The sequence below is a fragment of the Gymnogyps californianus genome, chromosome 5, assembly GCF_018139145.2.
Source record: "Gymnogyps californianus isolate 813 chromosome 5, ASM1813914v2, whole genome shotgun sequence".
NCBI classification, from domain to species: Eukaryota; Metazoa; Chordata; class Aves; order Accipitriformes; family Cathartidae; genus Gymnogyps; species Gymnogyps californianus.
The window spans coordinates 43,095,475-43,120,307 of NC_059475.1; the positions used below are offsets into that span (position 1 = coordinate 43,095,475).

The 24,833-nt window shown below is 48.3% G+C and overlaps 2 protein-coding genes across 6 annotated transcripts in view; one reads left to right on the forward strand and one right to left on the reverse strand.

Annotated features, from left to right (window-relative positions):
- Positions 1-19,288: 19,288 nt before the first annotated feature.
- Positions 19,289-20,749, forward strand: INSM2 (INSM transcriptional repressor 2). The gene has a single exon (XM_050898375.1). The coding sequence runs from the start codon at positions 19,289-19,291 to the stop codon at positions 20,747-20,749; it is 1,461 nt and encodes a 486-aa protein (XP_050754332.1).
- Positions 20,750-23,988: 3,239 nt separating this feature from the next.
- The window catches only part of RALGAPA1 (Ral GTPase activating protein catalytic subunit alpha 1), a 136,781-nt gene continuing 135,936 nt past the window's right edge, over positions 23,989-24,833 (reverse strand). For all 5 annotated transcript variants that reach the window (XM_050898468.1, XM_050898469.1, XM_050898465.1 and 2 more), the window contains one exon: positions 23,989-24,421. In XM_050898468.1, coding sequence (XP_050754425.1) covers positions 24,267-24,421 — 155 coding nt within the window. In that variant the 3' untranslated portion in view covers positions 23,989-24,266. The remainder of the gene's footprint in view (positions 24,422-24,833) is intronic.

Consider the following 24,833-nt stretch of genomic DNA (forward strand, 5'->3'; position numbering starts at 1 on the left):
GTTTTATCAAGCCAATGGGTGGAACCAGTAAATTGCATCAAAGAAGGGTGGGACTATCTTAGACGAGCTTTGCCGCTTGGAAATTGTGCTGCGGACCTGAGCATAAAGTTGTTTCTACCTATGTAACTCTTCAGTGGATATAACATAGAAAATCTTTACTGTCTCTGTTTTAATGCTAATGCATGTGAGCAGGATTTAATGGAAACTGATGAAGGATAAAGATTGGATAAAGAGATGTTTCCCTAGAGGAAGAATAAAACCACAGACAGAACTGAATCTGATTTAAAATGGAGAAGAGTGTAGGGAAAGGAGCTGAGAGTCCTGAGGTTAAAAAAATGGCTCTCAATAGTGTGTATTTAAGTTTACAATATTTATTGCTGCATTTCACAAACAATCACATCCCTGTTCAAAGCCACCAGAATCCACTGCTCAGGTGTATGAACCAGCGCTTCGGCATGTACAGCAGCCGTTGTGGTGGCCAGGCTCCGCAGTGAAAACGCTGTCGGGATTTGGAGAGCAGGTGTGAGTCTGGGCAGGGACAAAGTAAGTGGGGAAGTGGGGAGAATTGTATCATCTTGTATATGAATTCACAAAAATAGAGCGTTTTCCTGCTGCTTGGCAATGTTACTTGTGGGCACGCTGAGCACAATTATCACCAAGCACAGAGCGTAGCCCTTTTTTTGCCTTTGGGGGTGAGCACTGACATTGTCCCCATTTCAGGCATGGCAGAGAGGATGCATCCAAACCGTCCCCGTGGAAACACCCAAAACTTTCCCAGTGGAAAGAGCTCCCTAAGTAGAGACGCTGGAGCTGTCCTGGATCTACTAATCCCACACTGGGGAGTGCAGTGCCAAAACCCCTGCCTGAGCTGGGGCCATGTGAATGAGCTGAAGTGTAGTAGTACATCCATGTCGGCATGTCTCTGTCCTCTACCTTGTATGTCTTTCAGAGAGAGTAAAATGTCCATCTTGCTTCTGAACATGAGCTCATGCAGCACAATGCCAGGCTGTCATGCAATGTAGATTCATGGTCTGGAGCTTGGGGCTCTCTGTCTTGTGCTCTGGTCTGATGAACTCTAATGGGACACTTACTCTGCTGGACTGCTGTGATCAAGCAAGGGAGGATGTCATCATCCAAAACTGAAAGGTCTTGGGGCATGCTCAGGACCAGGGTACGGCAGCCTTGGAAAATTGCAGGGTATCCTGGACTATCTGGTTGCCTCCACCACCCTCCTCAATTCCCTTCGTAGAGGAGAAGGGGTCCTGCAGCCTGAGTGGACTGTACTTACTTAACCAGCCTGTTTACATAGATTCCCCTGTAGTGGTCACTGGGAGAAGAAGGGCAGAACATATACCCCTTAACTCCAGCCTTCTGCCACCATTTGAAGGTTTTCTTGGTGTCAGGATGTAGTGCCACAGAGATAAAGCCCTCCAAGACTGCACACATCTGTCTGTATGCAGGCATTGTGCAAGGGCAGGGGAACCACAGGTAGCCAAAACAATAACCAAGAGTCATACATTCATTTTTAGATGATAAGGTGCTTTATCCTGTCCTAGATATAGTGAAAAATGTTCCAGCTCACAGGGAGTTTCAGTCTAAATGTATACACTTAGGGTAAGCTCAAATCTTATGTAATACTTTCGCGTAAATATACATTGTGGCCAGGTTCAAATACTGCAAGTTCTAGTTCTTTTTTAAAAATGAGTTAGTTTTTATTTTTAAAATGCCCAGAGCTGTGAGAATGGGAAGGACTGTTAATCCTGTAAGCAAGTAAGTAAGCAAAATGCCCCCAAATGCTCGCTCTGAGTAGAGCAGGAGGTGCTGGGAGGCTGCGGGTGGCTGTCTGTGATCTGGACTTCATCTGACAAAGTCCTCTGCATCAGGACATGAATTTATTGCATCTGTCCATCAACACAGCTCATTACATGGAACGTGAACTTAAGCTGTCACATATTTTCCAATAGATTAATCTTTATCTAGCATGTGAAGTTGTTGCAACTGCTATTTGTTATTTGATATTTCATGCTCTCAGCCTGTTCAAAAAGCTGCTGAGTTAAAGAAGATCAAAATGCAGAGTGACATTTCTCTTTAAAAAGCCATTATTACAGAAAGACTCCGGGACTGTTAAAATGTGAGAATACAGTGATAGTAGCGAGTGTTATAAAACTGTTATTTTAAAACATGACCTGCTTTCTGCCTGTCCCTTAATATCACTGTGCTTAGAGGGGGAAGGAGGCTGTATTTGAAGCAGTTATCTCCTAGGCAGGCAATAGCATCTGGTGATATTAAAATGTCATCAGATGAAAATATATGCAAAAGCGTCAACCTCATTTGAATATGAAATGCAAAGACAATCCAAGGCAGACAACTGCTTGTTTAGAGTGATATCTGAATCCAAAGGCTGGATCATCAATAATAGATTAAGGTTTTTTGCTTGTTGTAAATTAGAGGTCGGAAGGGTATTGTCGTTTTGTTTTTTAATTTTTTATCGCGTTAGCAAGGCTGGCTGTTACAAAACACCAGGCAGAGTAAAAATGTAAAATACGAAGTGGGAAGAATTAATTTTAAAACCTGACACTGGAATAAAGCTTCAAAACCCTGTATCAACTACACTGAAAATTAGATAGTAACATTCTGGTAGTTCTGTCAAAGTCAAATACAGAAGCAATTGTTAAGTGTTGATAGGCAGTGGATAGAAGGTGTAATCCACTGGGAAGGTTTTGATCCAAAATGAAACAGTTTTCTACCCCTGCTAGTCAGGCAGAAATCTAATTACTCTCTTTTGATCTCTATGGAGAGGTAAACCAAAGAGTTATAGGTTATGGACAGTTTTATTGATTTTTATCTCAGAAATCAACAAGTGCAGGCTTTACACTTTACACATACTTGCTTAGCTGGTGTTAGGATCAAATATTTCAAACTGGCTTTCCCTGCTACCAAGTCAATAAGCATTTTAGTTGTTTTGTTCAAGTTGTACTGTTGATGTTAATATTACAGAACTTTTTTGCACTTAGAAGCTTTGGGGAAAAAGATAGCCAGGTTTATATTTGGATGTTTTAAAGCAGAAGTCTAAACATTTGTTTTTCCATCTACTTGGTTTTTTCTTGCAAGACTGCATTGTTATATTATGCCTATGACTGGACAAGCATCTGTATTTTTAGCTCTGCGTGTGAGAAAAGGATCTTCATTGTAAAGGCAGCAGAACCAGCACCTGAACAGGAAGGGTCTGCCAGTTTCTGGAGGTTTAGCATCCCTTCCATTGACAAGGTAGAGAAGGATAACTGCGATGCAGCTGGTAACAACACCTAAAACCATTTCTGGAGTGCTCCCAAGACATTTCTAAGGTAGTCCTGGAGTGCAAGGGAGGAGAAGGCTTTCTGTTTCTGGAGTTTGCAGTGCACCTTTGAGACAAACCAGACGCAAACTTCACTGCTCGTATTCTAGCACTGAAATATACCTTGGTCCTTTGTCCTGTCTCTGTGGGTGCAGATATTTCCCCAAATACCCACTCTCATCAACTGCAGCTTATGGAAATATTTAATCTTAAAAAAACCCCAACTCTTCTTCTCCAAGCTACTTACCATAAATCCTATGTAATTTTGCAGGATGAGTTCAGATATGGGCCGAGATGATCAATGGAGAGGGAAGTTCTTGTTTTTCATGCAGACCCTCTATAGGCATTTTTGATTAAGTTTAAATAGATGGGAAAGATTTCACTGCTACTCTTACCTAAAACTTTGGCATGCAATCATGTCCCCAGTTCAGCAAACAGGAATTGTGCTGTCAAGCTAAAAGATGCCAAGATTTCATGCCAGCTTTTCAGAAGTATAATTATTTGGGGTCTATTGTTGTTAATTACACATTTTCATGCAATCTAATTGGTCCTCAAGAATGTGCATCAAGTCAGGGTCTGCTTGCTTACACACATAAAAAAGCCAGTCATTCGCATTTAACTCTGCTGTCAGAGCCACAGGCACAGACACGGAGCCTGGGATGAGTGTAGCTTCAAGATTATTTTGATAGCTTCTCTTCTTCATGTCCTGGGAGATAAGGCTGTTTCTCCCACAGCTGCATTTTTTCCTGAATGACTGACAACCCCTTTAGAGGAGATCAACCCCTTTTTTTGCCCTTTCACTCACTCAGAGGTTATCAGCTAAAACTGCACTCAGCATTCAATCACATCTTTCCCCTGTGGCCGTAACTCCTGTTAACACAATTAACCTTCTGATGGGAACATAAAATGAAAGTAGGGAGGGAAAAAGAAGAGAAATACATTCCCATGTTAGGGATTAAATGGCCATTGTGCTTATAGCAGTGTTTTTTCACCTCTTTCTCTTCCACAACATTGTGTGTAAGGGTAGGAAGTTACCTGTCACAAAATTTTTCCTAGCAATCCTAGCAGCTCTTATTTTATCGGCATTTTTTTTTACTTTAAGGTTGATGGAAAGTATTACGGGACATAAAACTGGATCGTCAAGCACATGAAAATTTGTGTTTGTTTGTGTTTTGGTTTGCTGACCCTCCCTCCAAAAAAATCTAAATCTGAAAGATGCTGATTGACAGGCAACATTTCCCTTTTTTGGGGGGGAGGGGGGGATAATGGGGACAAATAATATCTGTCTTCTTTTGGGTTTCTTTTTCTGTGACAGTATTTTGAAATGATAAACAGACCCATTGTATGTTCATCTTTGTTTTCATTTACTGGCTGTGTTTCTGTCCCGAGCTCTGTATATCTCTGTATGTGTCTCCCTGGCTGTGCCCTAGCGTGTATCTACTCAAAGCATGTTTTAGCCACAGTATTTTTGAAGGGTCTAAGTACACTCCCAACCCTCCTGAAGCTGAGACATAACTACTCATTCAATTTTTCCCTTTTTATCTCCCTCTGTGCTCCATGGGTGGCTCGTTGTCCTGAAGAGCCGGGGGCCTGGGGTGGAGGCCAGCAATGTCCCCTTGGGCACCATGCACAGGCTGCAGCCTGTGACACCAAGGGTGCTGTGCAGGTCTGGTGCTGAATAAACCTCTGCTCTGGCTCTGGCTCTCACTCTGGTTATCTTGAGCAAGCTAATGCTCTGCCCCATTTTCCTCTACAAAAATATCCGTGGAGGATTTTTCCTCAATTTGAAGTGCACCAAAGTCCTTGAGCGAAGAACTAGGCATGTATTTCAGCTGCTGAGGTAAAGCACTTGGAGGACACCCCCTTGGGCCCATTGACTCCCAGCGGTGAGGCTGAAGGTGGAAGGGGGTTGGAAGGCACTTGTTCTCTGACCGACTAAGTCTATACCCACTCTGTGGTCAGGAGAAGATCTTGGAGATGCTAGGCCTTTTGACTTTCTCCGGTCTTGCCTACTCTGAAGTGTTGTCCAGCAGCAGGTGCATGGTTTTAGTACTCCAGGCATTTGCAGGACTCCGTGGTGAAACTTGTAAGTGGACAAGGGATGGAAAATAAATACCACTTTTCTAGCATAGGCACGTCCCCAAGCACAGACAGTCGTTCAACTGAGGCAGCAAAGTGAGATGAGGACATTTTGTGTTTTCCTGTAAGATTACAATAGTGCTGATTTTGACACTACCCCATTTATCAGGTTTCCATAAAATCAGTAAGCGTCCAGGTCTAGCTGCTAAGGGTGTACCTGCACTCTTCTTCTGCTGGTTGAATCCGTTTTATGCAATGCCTCTGGTGACAGATCTAGGCAACTTTGTTCATTGTAGCATCAGGTATTTAGCATGCAACTGCCAAATTTGTATTTTCAGCATCCTTCACAGGAGTAGAGCTAATTGCTTAAACAGTAACTGAAGCCGGCAGGGAAAGAGAACAAGCTGCTTTTTAATATCTGTCGTTCTTACAGGTTTTTGTATGCTGTGATGTAAGGAATAGGATTATAATGCACATTGTAAAAACAATGGACAAGGCAAAATAATTAATTTTTTTGGGACAGACTTTAATAATGTCCAGTCTGATTTGTATGTTGTTGCATTTCCAAGTCTCTTCCTCACTTTCTTGTTACAGCCCTGCTCTCCCAAGTAGGGGGTTAGGGGATGATCCGCACATGTGTGGACTTTCCAGTGTTGCTGCCGTAGATTTGGAAAAGTGTCGTGAGGTTAAAACTCATGTTGAAAACCCCACAATTAATAATGCTGGAATGTGTCCCTGGCAAAATAAGAAAGTCTTTGCAGCTAGAGACAAGTGCCTTGTGCTGCTGAAGAAGAGCCAAGGGAGCTCTGTGAATCTGCCAGTTTGCAGATGAAGCAGCTATTTGGCTTCTAAGAGAAGAAGGAGGAAACACAGTTGATGGGAAAAGGAAGATGCAAGGATATCAACTGACAACCAAAGGTTGGGCTAATTTTCATTGTAGATTTTTTTTCTCTATTTCATACCTCTTTTCTCTTCTTTTTTTCAGTTCAGATGTGTTAGTTGTTTGCCTATCCTTGTCCTGAGAATTGATTGTTGCATCCACGGGAGATTGCTGGCACAAAGAAAACACTTACAGTAATTAAAGTGAGGAAAGCTGATGTCAGGCTTACTTCTCCCTTTCAAAGGAACTAAGAGCTTCACTAGAAAACAGTTTTGTTTCAAAGCAAACTTCATTCCAGTGCATGCAGTATCCATACTGACACAATTGAAATATGGCTTATTGTAGCTCTGTAGGAATGGAGCACAACTGTGGAGCTCTGCGGTGGAGATCACCCTTAAGCTAAGGGTACAACAGAAGAATTGCACATAAAAAGGCCAATAAAGGATGAGGCAAGGTTAAATAAGTCCCTGGCTCACACCAGTATCCCTTGGCTTGCTTATCACCAGAGATACTGGTTCGCCATTGCCCTTCCCCATGCAACTGCCTCCAACTCAAGCATCCTCTTACACATTCCTGCTGCAGTATCTTTAGAGGACACAAAATCCGCACGCGTTTGGCAGGGTCGCAGGGAGGTGGCCACGAGGAGATGCAGTGTGTGTTGGGGCAAGGGTCGCACCCAGGACATGGGGTGCAGAAGTGCTTTCTGCTGAGCTGAGCGAGCTGTGAAGCTCATAACCCAGCGTGCTGGTGCGCTGAGGGCAATGTTGGTAATTCAGGTTTTCCTACTGGGGAGAGGGACATGGATATAAACCGAATGGCTGTAGAAATGTGAATTCAGGACATACTAAGCAGCTCTTATCCTCCTGAAAGACATGTGCACTGGGGTGTTATGTAAATCCTGAAAGGATACAGCTCCCAGCTTATCCCGTTGTTGAAAGGGATTAAGCCTCTGCGAGCGCTGGGTGCTCAGGCATTATGGCTCAGTGTCCACAGGGGGATGCACCCAGGCTGACTTATGGTGTTCAAGGGCTTTATGCCTTCACTCAGCACCTACAGCTGTTACGATTTCTTTTGCTTGGTTTCTGGAGATGGCAGGACATATACTCTTAGTTTTGCCAGGTCCCGCTGAAATGCAGAATATCGTGGGCTCTCTTTCTTTTCCTGGATCCACACACAGATGTGCTACTGAAAAACAGTATTTGCGAGACGGCACCATGTCTTTTCTGCTAAACCAGGTCACCTTTACACAGAGCAGCTACCACGTATGTCCTCCTTCACTGCCCGAGACCCACAGCTGTACCAGGTGGATCTGTGACCAATCTTCTCCCAGAAGAGCCTTGCTATATTTTACAGTCCACGGCACCTCGGATTACTTCTTCATGTAAAAGTTCAGTGTTGCGGTCCAGCCCCTGGGAATTACAGCGTCTGAGCTGGCTCTGCAGTACCAGGGTGATGTGGTTATTAATCCTTCTGATAGGGCTGGAGCAGTCACTGTCTGGTGGAAGGGCTTGTGCATTACTGCATAATACATCAAACCTCCGGTGCAGCAGCTTCTTCCGAAGAGCAGATAAATTTTCCATTGCCCTGTATGCCTCTGTGCAGGGCTCTGCCATCCTGCATACCGGGGATCTGCTTACCAGCATCAGGGGACTCAGCCAAGAGAGGGGCAGGTTAGGTTTGATTATTCTGAAAAATGTGACCTGCTTAAGATGCCACTTAACACAACCATGGATTTTTGTAAAGGAGTCTTCTCATACAGTTCTTGGAGAAAAGTAAAAGGGGCTTAACTGGGAAATAAACTGAAACAATTCTGTAATATAAACTATTCACTCTTCCTCATCTTTTTCTGGTGGAGGTGGTGGGACAATCTCCTGCACCAGTGACTGTGGGAAAGCCATACCTTCACCTCACTTCTTTATTATTTTTTTTTTCCTTGAGATGTACTCCTTTTGTTACAACTCCGGAGAATAACTGAGGCTGTATGGGTCTAGGCTGTCCATGGCTGTTTTACACTCTGCATTATCTAGTTTTGCTTGTCTGAAGCTGAAGCTCAGAAAACAAAAAAGAAAACATGGGAAGATGCAAACGGGGTTGGATCTGCTGTTTCAAAACATCTGATATTCTCCGTTTTTCTGGGCTTGTGGTTCCTACCCCTTTCCTTCCAGTAGGCATCTCGAGATGAAACAGAAGTAAAATCCATTGGTCTGCATTTCAGAAAGTAGTCTTTAAACTTCCAAACACAGTAGACATTTTCACCTGTATTTTCCATGCACAAAAACTGGATGTGGAACAATATCAGAACAAAATTGGCGGTGTGCGCCTGGAGGTCCCTTTGAAAAACGGATCCATTCAAAACTGTATTTCACCCTCAGTCCTAAATAACTGATTTATGTTCCAGGTGAATTTCTACAGCAATTTACAGTTCTTCTACTTTTTCAATTATCCATTTTTCCCCTATTGAGATCTTATTCATTTTCATTTACTTCTGCAAAATCTTTTTTCCTGCTCGCAGTACCATTATGCCTTCCCCGACTATTTCTTTGAAATTAAGTGCTTGGTTCTTTATCTTTTCATCATCAATTACTGATGTCTTTTTGACCTCTGCTTTGTAAGCTACCGTGTCATATTTCTATTTCCTATCTTTTAGACTCGGTTTAGATATTTTTTTTTCTTTAACGACCTGCTCTGAATAGCTTTGTTCTTGTTTTTCAGTCAGTTCCCAGAATGGCCACACAGCCGAACCTTTGCCCTCCTCTCTTGTTTTTCATCTTGTCTCTATTATATCAATGGCCTAGTTAAAAATGTATTTTACAGCTCCCTGAGGCCAAGCCACTCTCCGTTTTTATAATTATGCTGATTATAATCTATATAGGTATCTCAATAACCTTTTGCTATGACTGTGGGCCAGTTAGCACCTCTCTTTTGAGGGCCAGTTGGGTGTGAACAGAAGTGGGTGCCAGTGTAGGACTTGGGGTTTGGTTGAAGAGACAGGAATAACATAAACAGAAGCCACTCCATGAATGCTGGATTAGTGAAATGTTAGTTTAAAGGGCTGAGGATTTTTTCCTGTGGAAAAACTGTGAACTTTTTTTGGCAAGCTCTTCAGTGAGATAGGTGACACTTTGGTAGTTCAGGAAGATTCAAACCTGTCCTTAGGTATCCAAATTATTTCTTGGGCTGGTTCCACATATATCGTTTCACCGTGCCTTAGAGTGGCATTTTCATTTGCTTCTTTCTTCATAATCATTCCCAAAGATTTTTATTCTGTAATTGAAAAAATTCAAATAGTTCATAGATTATTTTCCTGTCTTTGCCAAATCTCCCATTAGTGTCAACGGAGTCTCATTTAACGAGCGAGGTTAGACTCCACCATCGCCTTTAAGTATTCCTTTCTCGGGGAGTGACAGCTAGGAAGGAAGGCCAGCTGTTTTTTTCAAAACCGTGAGAGCGGCTGGGCCTTCTTGCTGAAATATATTTTATAAATGTGTAAAGGGAGACATGATAAATGCAGGCATTTGCTGTCATTTTGTTCTTTTAAATAAGTAACTGAGTATAATGAGTCTCGGCCACAGAATGAACATAATGAACCTCCAAAAAAGATGTTGTCTGAGAGTAATATTTACCACTGAGGAAGGGATTGTTACAGAAACAAAAATTGTTTAGACATTAGTGGGTGAGATAAGAATCTATTAAAGGAATTAAAAGCGAAGATGATTCATCACACATTTCTGCTTATTTGTAAGAGACACATGAAAGGCAGGGATTTCAAAACATTTGTATTAGAAAAACATCAATAACAAAGCCCCCTGATTTAATTTTTCAGTCTCTCGGGCTTCAAAAGAAGATGTGACTTTTCCACATTTGCCTTGAAAAACACACAGCACTGGAAACTAGCAAAGGCTCAGTTTGCTTTGCTGCATTTCATTTTCAGATTGGTCACCTATACATGATATTTACACCATTTTCTTCTGTGCGAAAATCTAGGAACTGTTTTCTTTGCGTTGAGAGTCAGATTGCTGATACGTTTCAAAGGGGTGAAGTGTTTCTCCTGATGCTGCTGCCGAGGCTGCTGCAGCGCGCCAAAGAAAGCCTGTCTCACCTCCTGCTCGCCCCTCGCTCCTGTGTCCGCTCCCCTTCTCCAGTCAACCCACCGCTCTCCCTGCTAAGAAAATCCCTCTGTAACAGACATCAAGGTAGTCAGTCAACTGTCTTGTGTTTTACTTTCCCCTGTCATTGGTATGAGACCGTTGCAGTGGGTTAGTGTAAAGATTTAGGTTTGATAAGGCCATACATTTATGAGGTTACGTGGGTACTGGAGCAAGGTCTCACAGCACAACTATGGTAGAAAATTTGTCTTAAAGTGTTTTTCATACCAGAATACAGATAATACTGATAATATAATAAGAGATAATATAATAAGATAATACAATAATACCGGATTTTTCTGGGTATGTTTGCTATAGGGGAATAATAGAGAACACAGCAACAAAAGCAAGAAATAGAGAAAGAAGTGAAAGCAAAAGAGAACATACAAATAAAGAAGCAAGCTGTTAGCCAGCGTTGTGACTGTGTGAGCTGTTGGAAGAAAACAGGAGTTACAGTTTAGCAAATCCCAATTCCTTTTGTTGTACAGCCCGAGTTTTGCTGAACAATATTCTTTTAGATGTCTCCTGTAAGTTGAGCATCTATTAAACAGCCTTGGAAAATGAACTGGCTTGTACCAGCTCCTGCTAATTTTGATGGGAGGTCAGTAAAATCCTGACGTTGTGGAAAGCGGCAATAATTTCCCCAGCGTGGGAGTGGTACTTCAAGGACCAAACACACTTTTAAGGCTGAGCAGCAGTAGGGAAAGACCGAGCTGGGGAGGAGAGGGAAGAGCTTGATTTGGCTGTTCCCCTGGGTGAGCGGTGCCCCGGGGAGCCGGAGCCGCCTGCCCGACCATCGCCGGGAAGAGCCGCAACGCCGCTGAACTGCTGCGGCTCCGCTCCCTTCCTCAGCCTCTGACTCAGCACAGCACAGTGCTATAGACGTAGCGTCAGGTACAGCCCTACAGCTCGCTGGCTTTGAGGAGACGTGCAGCACGTTCGGGAAAATGAAGCTGTGCTGAGTTCAGGGCCACAGGGTCAGCGTCACACTCCTGCCAGGCTTCTCCAGTCTGCCCACTGGGGTTCCCAGCCCCGGGCTCATTCCCCAAGGATGAGAAAGGTATTTGAGGTGGGAAGAGAGGGGATGAAAGGGGCAAGGAGGCCCTGAGATCTCACATGGTCCTTTGAAAGGTGCTCTCGGATCTAGGAAGGTCAGTGGAAAGTTAAGGGAGCTACATCTGTGTGTGGAGGCATCCTCCCCCGAAACACTACCATCCCCTGCACAGGCTGGCTACAGCAGGCACTGAAACCCAAACTGGCTTCTGGGGGCTTTGCTTTTTAGGAAAAAGTGATTCCTTTCTGAAGTGCAACTTTATGAAAATAAAAAAAGAAGAAAATCCCCGTTTTGAGAATCAAGAAAAACTTTATCAGACTTGTTTATTTTAATGGTAATTTTTCTCTTTATCCCGTACCATTCAAAAATGCCAAACTGCATTTTTGCTCCCACTTAAAGGTGCGATAAGCCTTGTAAACATAAACCGGGCACAGGACATTTCAACACAAGAGCCAACCATTTTGCAGATTCATAACTGTCTAAAGAAAAATGCCTTTATGCTAAGAAATACCACGCAGCTATAGGAGTCACTGCCTTGTTTGTTACAATGCCCAATGCTTATTTTAAGTCCTAACTCCGCTATTCTTTATTGCTACTTTCATTTCTGATACAGTTCTGCTTGTGTATCTTCCAACTGAACATACTGTGCTTCTGTTTAACTGTCTATTTATAGTCATAAGAGAAATAAACATATAAAATAAATGCATCTTGATGCATAGCTGTGCAGGAGTACAGATGTTTTATTAATGAAAATGAATCCAGCTTTTTGTAAGTCATGGCAGCAATATAACATATCATTGTTTGCTCCTCCGCTAGACGGTCCCTGCTGTTTTTACATAGAAATTCCTGTAATACTTAATGGACATCTGGAAGAATTCAGCCAATTAATCGAATTCACGCAGGAGCTAGGCTAATGGCTGTCTGAAAGGCAGATTACATTAAATCAAACTTGCAATATGAATGAAAGTACTTAATCATACATGCAACATTCATTAGACGCGGCACAGCAAGTGTTTTGATTACTTTAATGAAAGATCAGGTAAAGTGCATCAACTGAACAGATTGAAGAGACAGCATGCTTACAAATGTTTGATTATGTTGACTATCAACAGAAACAGTGCCAGTAATTTATAGCAAAACATATTTGGAGAAGGAGGATGGAGCCAGTGAACTTGGGAGGGAAAGTGAAATTTGGGCCTCGCCTCCAAGCACTTTAATTAATAGTCAGAATAGCGAGACTTTAATCAAATGTCACAAAAGAAGCAAAACAGATGTATTTGGAGAATCCTGTACGGCAACTGCTAGGGATCACTTATGTTTGCTGTACTTGGGGCCTGGTGCTGGTTTTGAGTCCCCTGTGTTTTGTCTGACTGTGGAGTAAACAGAGTTAAGTCCTAACCGGAAAAAATATTTTCAAAATAATGAGATTCATGCTTGATTTTTTGGTCTGCAAAAGGTAATGGTTTCAGCTTGGTGCTGCTCTTCCCCTCGGGCTCTGCTGGAGACGCCCTCCAGCCGCCACTGCCCTCGCCCTCTGCAGCAGGCACTGGCTCCCGGGGAGGAGAGCGCAGCTGAAGAGGAGCTTTGGCCGCAGATCATCCTGAGGCACTGCCACATTTTCCCTTTTCTGACCTCATCGCGTTTTGTCGTTGCCCCCCTGGGTTGCCCGTGGGTGTTGACCCACCAAAGATGGGCAGAGTCTCCAACCTGATGCACCTGCCGAGAGCCAGCGCTGCAGCCTCCCCCCTCCGAAGCTTCGTGCACGATGGGTGTTTGCCAGGTCTCATCTGGGGATGAGCAGGGTGACTGACCTCAGAAGCCGGAGGTGCACTTTTGGAAAAGAGCAGCAGGTCTCTGGCTCAGCCGCTGCCTTTCCTTTGCCCTTCTCCTTCATATTCCCTGCACGGAGATGAATCGCCATTTCCTTTTGGGAGCTGTCACCCTCCTTGTTGCTTTTGTGAGATCTAGGCACTCAGCTCAGATGTAGTTTATTTCATGGATTTTGCAGTTTTCCTGCTTGTTTCTTTAGGGTGCTGCTCTGCCCAGTTGTTTGTAGCCAGCTTTCTGTGTTGGTTTGCTTTCCTTCTCCCATTCCCTACCACTATTTTTCCTTATCACTGTCTCCCGTGCTCCATCTGCGCCTTTGCAACTGTTGCTGGTGATGGCGGCTCCTACACTGCCATTTGCTTTGCAGAGGCCAGGACGTACCTGCACCTTATTCCTCAATAATTCCTGCAATTCCTTTGCATAGGCAAGCAAAGCTGCAATAACATCCTTCCAGCAGGAGCTACCTGCAGCTCGGGCAGGAGAGGGAACCGGGAATTTGGTGGGACCTGAAGAAAATGGAGGGAGAAGTAGACAGGGTACCATGGAGTGGGGATGTGAGAAACATCTTGGGCATCAGCCCTGGAGAATTGCTTGTTGCACCTCCTAGCCAGAGGAATTTTATGGAGGAAGCTGGCCTTGGCACAGCAGCATGAAAAAATTCTGGGGGAAAACAATGAAAAAAAAGGTAAATATGTTCCTAAGGGCTCAGCTCCCTGCACCGTGTCCCCACAGGATCGGACGTGCTCCAGCGCCAGCACAAGAAGAGCAGGACGAAGTGTGGCCATAACAAAGTATTTTGTGGCTGTGATTCACCTGGTTCTGCTCTTTGCCCTCCAAAAACCTCCTGGATTGAGCAAATTTGAATGAAATTAAGCAAACTGCAGGTTTCTCTGTCCTCCCTGGACTTTACTGGAGGCAGGCACAGAGCTACCCAGCCCAGTGTGCAGCACAGGCACGACTCAGGAGCTTCATTTCTCCCATCCTCCTGCTCTCTCATCTTTTTGTGTCTTTGGTTGTTGCTCTCTTCGCATGCAGAACTGTCCACCTATCTGCATGTACATCTGCACGAGCGCAGCTGGGACTCAGCCTCGCTGAAAGCCCCTATTGCTATTCATATAATTAATAAACATGACCTTTCTGTACAAGGAGTATCTTTTTCAGTGAATTACAACATATAATGATGTTTCTAGGAAACAGACTGCTGAGTATCTCATGCCAAAGGAAGCCAAAACTTCCTATTTATGACATGGTGAGATCAATAAATAACTCCATTACAGGCAAATTTGTCATGGCAAATGGCTTCAGCCTGTGGGGTACAAGCTGAAATCCAGCTGAAATCTGTAATGAAATAACAAAAGTCATAATGGTCCCATCGAGGCTCTCGGATGAGTTGTATGAGTTTGGGAATGTCGGGCTGCTCCCTGGAGAGGACCTGGTGTCCCCGCAATGGGCTAATGCAGACGGAGGTGGGGAAGAGCCAATACGCGGGAGCGCTCATTTGGCCTTTACGTTGCTGCTCACTTACGGAGTAGGGATGGGAGCCGCAGAGTCACTTTCCTCCCAATATCAGCTTAGTGATGGCAGCGTGGCAACACCAACAGCATCACTTCATTTACAAAAAAGAGGAAGGCTGAATGTTTTTGTAGTGCCTTAAAATCCCTTCAATTCCCTCTAGCCCGAGTACCTTCACAGAACAGTGTTTCCTACCTTCTCTTACGGAAAGCTTTTTGTTAATATTCGAGCAATGAAGAAAACACAGCAGCTGTTAGCGTCGTTTTCCCCTTGAGGCAGATTGTCCTCAGGTAAAACAAAACACAATTAAGGTACCAGCAAGGTCAGTTATATTAGACGATCCATATCCTCATAATGCAGATATTTCCTTCAATGTCTGTCACCAGCATCGAATCCCCAACCGCAGCAAGATAATTGGCAGCCTCCTTCTAGGGGGAAGATGAAATGGCTTGTGCTGCCACCAAAAACAGCCTGGATTTTGTTTGTCTAAGTGCCAGAGCCTGAGGGTGGTATCGCTCATCTAGCTATATTGCTGGAGAGTCATGTATCAAGGACAGGCTTCTGAGGCGGCTTCTGTCTCCCTCCTATTTACTGCTCCTTCAATTACAAACCAGATGTCGGGGGAAGATTTAAAAGTCAACTTTATTTGAAATTCTGAAATATAAAAAACCCAACCACAACAATTTTTTTTTGTGGTGGGGAGGGGAAACATGAAGGAGAGAAATGTTCTTTAATCCTTTGCTTATAGTTCTTTTCTATTTTATTTTTAACTCTTTTTTTTTAAAGTTGTGGTTATTTCTTCTTTTATTAAGTGGCCAAAGGCATTTCTTTTTCTTTCTGCCCCCTCAGCCCCCAGAAGAGTTTTTAGGCTTTTCTCTGAGAACCAGACCTCACCCAAGACCTTCTCCCTCCCAGCCAGGATTGGTCTCATACATTCCTCTTGCTGTTTACGCCCCAAGACTGTTCAGAAACATCAAATGCAGCTGCCCGCTTGCTTAACGACGTTTTATTTGGGGACCGTGTTACACCTCCACTCCCGCGGCTGCACAGGCAGGCTCTGCTGGAGATACGGCTGGGGCCGGGAGCGATGGGATTCCTACCTCACAGCTGGAGATGACGGTCCGCGGGCAGTGCGTGGGCATTGGGATGGAGGAGGACCTGGGTCAGGAGCTGACGGTGCCATGCTCTGGAGCTCCCCAGGCAATCAGATGGAGCATCCTCCAGAAGGCACCAGGAGCTCTCTGCTCCAACAGGGGAAGGTATCTACAGGAACCTGAAGCCTGTCCTCGCTTTGGAAGGTCCTCAAAAGGTTGATCCAGCCATCATTGAGTCCGATTGCTGAATCTTGGTAAGGCTTGAATGGGTCTCCCAGGCTTATTTTAGCAGCAGAGTTATGGACAAGGGTAGAAGTCCCTTCACACAAAAGGGGAAGCTTCTGCCAAAAGGGAGGCCGAGCAGCACCGTAGCACTCTCGTTTCCATTCCCTACACACACCAGCATTCAACTCCAACCAGAAAGGAGGGAATGGTCTGAGGACGTAAGAGGAGGAACTGTGTCCTCTTGTTCTCACCCCTACCAGTTCCCCAGGAGTGCCTGTGTCCTTTCCGCTCACCAGCTACTGCATTTTTCCACTAGAAGTTTGATTTCTTATTTACCGTGGGATTAACACTTTGGTTAATCTAAGGTCATCTAAGGATGACTCTCATACGTAAGTGGCCAATATGTTTGATCAAGTCTAACCTGATTTTATCAGACCGTAGGGAACGCAGCGTATGGTCAGGAGCAATGACATTGTTCAGTTTCTTGCTTAAGAAAGCCTCGACCTTAAATAAAGTTCCCCTGTTGTATGATGTACAGATGGGTTAAGTGCTGCACTCTCAGCTACGTGATGGGACTAATGGAATTTAATAAGTCAGTGGGAAAAAAATCCAGCAAATTTCCACAGGATTTGGGGGGGTGTGCGCACCAAATTGTTAAATATCCTTATAAATTACCTGAATTTTCTGATTATAAATTTTTGGGAAGGAGTAAAAGCTGAAAGCAAGAAGACAAACCCATGTAACCGTTCGGAAAACTCAGAAGCTGTGAGAGCCGAGTGTAATGCCAGTCACCAGGGTTAAACTCACTTGTGAATGGGAGGAGGGAGGGGAAATAATTTGTAATCATAGAATAACGACCCTGCGAGTGGGAGCCAGGGCACTGGGAGCCAGCTCTGGGGCAGGGGCAGCCTGGGGAAAACAGAATGTTTATTGAGACAAACGAGGCACAAGGTGGCTGCAACAATTTGAATCCCAAAGCAATTTTGCTAGTGTTTTTGTTAAAGCTCTGTGGGCGCTGGCACGTGCTGCAGCAAGACGGATGATGGGATGATAGGTTCTGCAGTTTTGGGTCCTGCCTCAGAAACTGATAATAAACTGGAGGCAGACGGAGAAGGCTGCAAGAAGGCTGCGCTGCGAGGGCACTGTGGAGCACGGGGGAGGCGCAGACTCTTGCCAAATCACAGGGAAGAGCCGAGAAGCGCAGCGGAAGGGGCAGCGGGTGGGGAGGTGGAGCGGTGATTCCACCTCTGAGACTTCCAGAGGGGAGACTCTAAGCTACCCCTCCAATCTTCCTGTGACCTCTGGGCCATGTCAGACCATGACATTGGGGGCCTGAAGAAACTCCCTGGTGCAACTCCAGCCTACAGCTTTTACTGGAAAAACGTTTGGAGTCCCAGTAAACGCACTCAATGCACCTGCTTTCCAACTGGCACTTCACCTCCCGCTACTCCTGTGTCGGAAAAGGCATCATTGGGTTCCTCACCCCTTGGGACAGAAGCTGAGCTGGACATTCCTACCACAGACTGTTTTTGCAACGTGACAAAAGCAAATGAAACATTAATGGGGACATAGCTTACAAGAGGAAACTGAAAGAACTATTTGCGTATCACTTGGAGGAACAGTATAAAACAGTGGATCTGTAACCAGAGATCCAGTTATTCAGTGAGAAATGTAGCTGGGAAGTCCCAGTTACAAAGGTCAACCCAAATATTAGGCAAAAATCATGCAGCCAGTCAGTGGAGTGACCTAACTGTGCTGCAGCGTGGCTCTTCGGTCCCAATTACAGCCGTTTGTACTAACAAAGGGTGATCTCTAGCCCGCAGAGTCTATAATCTAATCTAAAATTCAGTGCAACCATGAAAATTGAGGTGGGGCAAGTTCTGTTCTTGCATGAAGGCTTCAAATCTTTCTTGCCACTTCTGGAAAGCCCCTCGATGTAGAGGTGCTGGTTCTCCCTTTCTCCCGGTGCTCTCTAATTTCTCCTGCTAGGGGATGCTCCCAACACGGTGAGTCCGACCGTACTACCGTGGCAAGGGACGCCTGTCCCTGGGCAAGGGGTGGAGTGAGGGTTTAGCGTGTTCATTTTCAATGGCACGCCATCTTGCGTATACGGCGAGCAGTAGGTCTCCGGGCAGGATAGCACTGTCCTTCCTCCAAAACCGGGCTCGGACAAATGAGTGATCAAACAGGACACGCTGGTAACGCGCGGTGGGGTCGGAGAGGCTGCGGACAACCCGCTGCAAGTGCACTTCATTCCCCACTGACACAACAGCATTTCTAAAAAGGCGATTAGTGGTTTAGCAAACACAACTACTGCCTTGCTTCAGGGATGCGCAAGCTGCTACTAGGCTCACGGCACCCACGAAGGGGCCGGGAATTGCATCGGGGCGGTGTGCGCGCGGAGGTTTCGGCGCTTCTGCAGTTTGTTGCACCACCGCTCAGTCTTGCCTCCCCTGGGCCCGGGAGGCTGCCCACGGGTGAAGCTGCCAGGGGACCACAGCCACAGCCGTTACATAGATCAGTGATTTAGCATTTTGAGCGGCAGTGGCAATTCTGCTCTTGCATCGGGCGCTCGCCTTAACACAAGATCTTCCTGGCTACTTGTGGGAAAACTCGATGTGGCGGTGCTGAAGGACGGAGCAGGCTCCCAGCAACCGCTCCCTTCAGGGGAAAGACGTGCAGGGCGGCCCGGCCCGGCCCCAGCGGAGGATGAAGGCTCCCGGCACAAACACCCACGACAGACGCTCCTGCCGGAACCCCGCCCGGCCCCCGGGCCGAGGGGCTGCGGCCGTGCCCCGGCCCGGGGTCTCTCCCGTCTCGGACCCACGCTCCCGGTCCCGCACCTCACTCAGTCCCGCAGGGCGCCGTTTCCGCCGGCTCCGCGCCGCGGGGTGCGCTCCCGGGGACACCCCCGCCCGTCGCCGCAGCCCGAGCGCGCCCGCCCCGGCAGCGGGGAGCCCCGGCCCGGCCCGGCCCGGCCCGGCCGCCGCCACCGCCTCCCCCCGCCGCCAGCGCCGGCCCCAACTCCTCATTGGCCGCCGCCGCCGGAGGGAGGATGACGCCCGGGCGGGAGCGGGCGCCGGGGGTATAAAGGCCGGGCGGGCTGGTGGCGCCGCGCTCCCGCCGCCCCGCCCCGCCATGCCGCGCGGCTTCCTCGTCAAGCGCAGCCGGCGCCCCGGCGGCTCCTACCGGGCGCGCCCGCGGGAGCGGGACCCGGACCGCGACCCGCCGCCCGCCCCGCCGCCGCCCCCGCCGCCCGCCGCCGGGGACAGCCCCGCCGCCAGGCAGGGGGCGGAGGAGGAGGAGGAGGGCGAGGAGGAGGAGGGCGCCGCCGCCGCCGCTTGCCCCGCGACGTGGCCCCCCGGCGGCGGCTGCGGCGGCCCCGGGCTCGCCCCGCCGGAGGGGCCGGCCGCCTGGGGGGCGGCGGGGCCGTGCAGCGCCGCGGGGCCGCGGGCGGCTCTCTTCGAGCGGTGCCTCAGCTCCCCCGCCTCCGCCGAGTCCTTCCCCCTCGCCGCCTCCTTCCCGCCCGCCGAGAAGCTGCTGCTGCAGCCCCGCACGCCGCTGCCCGCCCCGCCGCCGCCGCCGCCGCCGGTGCCCGCGCTGAAGCGGCCGTCGCGGGCCAAGGCGCCGGCCAAGAAGGGCAAGGCCACGCGGAAGCTCAGCTTCGCCGACGAGGTGACCACCTCGCCCGTGCTGGGGCTGCGCATCAAGGAGGAGGGGCCCGAGGGCCGGCCGGGGCCGGGGCCGGGGCCGGGGCCGCCGGCGGGGCGCACGCCGCTGGGCGAGTTCATCTGCCAGCTGTGCAAGGAGCAGTACGCGGACCCGCTGGCGCTGGCCCAGCACCGCTGCTCCCGCATCGTGCGCGTCGAGTACCGCTGCCCCGAGTGCCACAAGATCTTCAGCTGCCCCGCCAACCTGGCCTCGCACCGCCGCTGGCACAAGCCGCGGCCCGGCCCCAGCGCCGACGGCTCCGCCGCCGCCGCCGCCGCCCCGCCGGGCAAGGAGAACAGCCCCGAGCGGCGGCCCCGCGGCCTCACCGCGCCCCTGCCCCAGCCGCCGCCGCCGCCCCGTCAGCACCGCGGCGGCGCGGACAGCGCCGGCGGCGCCCCGGCCCCCCCCGGCCCCGGCCCCGGCCCCGGCCCCGGCCCCGCTCCGGGCGGCGCTGCCGCTCCCGGCCCCGGCGGCGGCCCCGGCGGGGAGGCCTTCGCCTGCCCCTGCTGCCAGAAGCGGTTCCGGCGGCAGGCCTACCTCCGCAAGCACCTGGGTACCCACGGGGCGGCGCGGCCCGCCGCCTACGGCCCGCCGGAGCGCGGGCAGCTCGCCTTCGCCTGCCACCTCTGCGGCGCCCGCTTTCCCTCGGCGGACATCAGGGACAAGCACCGGCTGTGGCACGCCGTGCGGGAGGAGCTGCTGCTGCCGCCGCCGGCCGGGCCCCCCGAGGGCGGCGCGGCGGGCGGCGAGCGGCAGGGCTTCCCCTGCAAGCACTGCCCCGCCACCTTCTTCAGCGCGCCCGGGCTGGCGCGGCACGCCAGCAAGTGCCACCCGCCGGAGAGCAGGCAGGTCCTGCTGCTCCAGGTGCCCGTCCGGCCGGGCTGCTAGGCCCGCGGCCGCCCCCGATGGGATTGCTCCGGGAGCCCGGGCGAGCCGAGCGAGTCCTGTCCACGCTGTAATTCCTATGGAAAGTCGCGGTACTCACGGCTACGAAGGCGCAGGAGCCGCCCGCGGACTCCCGCCCCCCCCGCCTCCCCGGCCGGTGGGTAGCGAAACTCGCCCCCGTACCGGCGCGGCAGAAGGTTTAGCCGACGGGCGGTATCGCCGCCGCCCCCGCGGGTCCGGCCGGCAGCGTTCGTGCCGAGCCCCGCCGGGGAGGAGGCGCAGCGCTGCCCGTCAGCCGCCGGGGCAGCCGGAGGACGGCTGGCGGCTGCGGGTCCGGCCCCGGGCTGGCGGCAGCACGCAAGGAGCCGGGCCCTGCCGGCATCTGCCGGGGTGCGGGCAGTGCCGGGGAGGCGGGCGTCGGCCCACTGAAAAGTACATCTTCCGTAGCTACTCTCGGATAGAAGTACAGCTGTTCATACCATATTTAAAGAGAGGAATTATTTTTCGTGAGAAAGGGAGCCTGATCTAGTGACCTTGTTTTAATAGCCTTAGCCCCCAAGCTTCAACATTTAAGTTATTGTGAGGTGTTTTGTTTGCTGTACTCTGTACTAAGATAGTCGAGAAGGTAAATGTTCATATTAAGTCAATGTCGAGTCATATAATAGCTAGCAAAACGTATGCAAAATTAATCGTGCTGTCTGCTTGATTAAAATGCGAGGTGTTGATCTTCTATAGCTAAGTGCGCATCTCCCGCTTACTCCGTGCTTCTGTACTCTCGCGACCGTGCGGTAGGCAACACGCACGCCTCCGGCAGCTGCCCGTTTCACAGCCCGCTCCGTTACAGCGGCTTCTTGGTGCGGCACGGACAGCAGCAAGAAGCGCAGCTCGGTCTCGCCAGGCCGGGCAGCGCGCGGCCCTGCCAGCCCCGGCCTGGCGGGCAGGCAGAGGGTCCTTGTCCGCACCCGGCCTTTTCGGGCGGGCTCCGACCCCCCTCCGGCGCCAGCCGCGCTGTTGGTGCGGGCTCCTCCGCGCCCTGTCCGCAGCTGGAGTCAGGACACGGAGGAGTCTTGCAAACGCGCCGATGACGGGCGACCGTCCCTTTCCCCAACGAGAGCTACCTGCAGCAGAGCAAGCCGCGGCGTCTGTTCCCTGGCTTTGACGGTGGGCTGGCCAAATGCTTTGAAATACTGTCGAATTTACCAGCTACTGCCATTTCAGCCGGCGCTTATTATTTATTTATTTATTTATTTATTTAGGTTTTTTCCCACGCGTGAGTGCTCGTTTCTAAATGTGATAGCGGATGAGGCCAAAAATAAGGGCAAGCAAATTCAATAAAGGATTTAAAACAAAGCTCACGCCTTTCTTGAATTCAGCAGGGCAAAGTGGGTCAGCTGGTGATTTCTGAAGAGCCGAACTGATCCCAGCCGTAGTCTTTGTTCTAACACTCTCTCTGAAATGAGCGTGCAAAATATTTCAATCTTTTGATTAGCATCCTCTAAAGCAATTATTTCTGTAGTTTTATATTTTGTTACACACAACAAAAGATTCACCTGTATCACGCTCAAAGGCTGAAAGCAAGCGATAAGTGCTGTATTTTAAATGTGCTTCACGGACTTTCTCATTCTAGTTCCAGGACCTGGACAAATGAATTAATACAATATAACCTAAAGCAGCCAAGATTTGCTGTCTGACGAAGGAGGCTAAACTCGCAGCTCGCTCTTCTCATATGCCAGAAATAAAGCATGTTATTTTAAGTTGTGCATTTTTCCATCCTTTGTTGGTAATGGAGACTTAGGTAAAAATGCCCGTTTATGCAATTAAATAAGTGCTCCCCTGGAGAAGGTCACGATGTTTTTTTAAATCATCGCTCTCCTTTCTCCACTTGTGCAGTCAAAGACGAAGGGCCCCGGACCACAGAAACCTGATGGTTAACTGCTCCTACAATTAGCACTCAGAACAACCAGCCTGCAGGAGGGAACGTCCTGCGCTTTGCGTTACCTGCGGAGCTACGTGTACTGCATTTACTAGATCTGGGGAAAAGTTTTCAGTACAGCGTTCTTGCGAAGGGTTGGGCAAGAGCTCCTAAGAACTCGTGTACTTTTTAATACAAATGAACACTAAGCTGTGTATTGCACTTAACCGCTCCACGCATAATATGCTATTCTTCTATAAATTGGAGTAAGAATCTAATCACTGAGGTGAATGACTAATATACAAAGGGTGGTAAGAATAATTTTATTGTATTATTAAATAGCATGTCTTCTCTTCAACCATTACAAATTTGTAGATACTACATGAATGACAATACATAATTTATCTTTTTATTGTTGCCCATATGATGTATTTACACATGCAGTTAGTACCGATGTCATGCTACATTTTGTTAACAGCATGTTGTTGTTTGCCAGACTCAAAATGTGAGCATTTCATCTTCTGTAGGAAAATATCTCTGGGTGGGTGGAACCCATGTACTAATCTGCACTCACAGGGTTGGAATCGTCAGTATTTCATGCCATGCTCCCGGAACATGTTCCCTTTTCTTCGCTAGTACACATCAGAGCAATGAATTTCTATCAGGAAAGTGTTGGGGTTTTCGGGGGGGGGGGGTTGTTTTGTTTTGTTTTTTAAATGTAAGAAACAAGAATATACCTCTAGACCCAGCAGCCCGGTGATAAAGGCTAAAAACCATGAAACTCGATGGCATTTACTATTGATACCACTTGGAAAAGCAAACATTATAAAAATATTTGGAAGCCAAGCATAAGTAGAATTTCAGCACAGTGATTTTTTTTCTGGCATAGATTATGGCATCACCTGCACAGTTATGAAATGATATGTTGCTTTGTGAAGAAAGAGTTGGTGCTACGAGCAAGTTATTTCGCTTGGACTCTGTAATGCTTGAAAGGCCGTTGAACTATTTTATTCTTAACATAAATAATCTGTACACATCCTGTGCATTAACATTGTGACATCTGACAAAGACTTTACAAATGCAACTTCAATTTAAAATTGTACATTCATTTTCAAATTGTACATATTTCTTTCTTTGTTACAGAGAAAATTGCAATGGGGCACAATAAATATAGTGTAATCAAACTGCAGTCTCCAATTCCATATATGACTCAAGATCAACCAGAGTTAAAAATGACTACTGTTAAGATATTGTAATCATCCAGGAAGGTAAAAGGTGCAGAGGACAAACTGCACTGCACAAAAAAAAAAAAAAAAAAAAAAAAAAAGGGAAAAAAAAAGAAAAAAGAAAGAAACGAAAAAAGAAAGAAAGAAAAAAAGAAAAAAGAAAAAAAGAAAAAAAGGCAGCCTGGAGTTCGATAAAAAACCAAAAGCTAAAATATTAAAGTAAAATTCCAGTGTCACTGTTTAAAATAAACATACAGAAAAGGGGTATGCAGGGGACGGGCACAGACACATTAGAGACATTATCCTCTAATGGAAAGCGGTGAGTTGCTGCGGGAAGGGTGGCCGATCGCTGTTCACTAGAAAGCTGCAGGCATCTCGCCACTTAGGACTTGTTGGCCGAGCCAGAGGAGCGGCGCAGTTTCATGGACATGCGGCTCTTGCTAGTCCGAGGAGACATTGGAGAGGCTAAGTCTGTTCCATCCACCTGTGCTGTTGCTGCTGCTGGAGTTTCTCCCGGCTGAGTCTCTGGGCAGAAGCCTGCAGAGGACAGCAAGAACCAGACGGGTCAGTGCCGCCTTCCGCACTTGCAGCACGGGATCTATTCACAAGGGGCAGAGAGGAATTTCAGTGCTGCTGTCACTCCCACAGCATCTCCTAGCCCTTTACCAGCTGTGGGTGATGGTACTGCACGTGGAGCTAGCAACTGCCACAAATCCACCTCTAGAGAAAAGATCATGCCAGAGACCACTGAGCTACGGGACTGCAGAACCCCCTCGCTCTCGGCAACTGAGGCAGCACTGAAGTGGGCGACGCTCTCCCGCTACCCGGGAGAACAAACACCTCCAGTTCCCTCGCAGGGATGGGGAGTCGTTATTCAAACCACAACCCAGAAGAATCCAGTCTTTAATGAGAACATGAAGGTTAACAGCTCTTTGTGCATGAAGGGAGC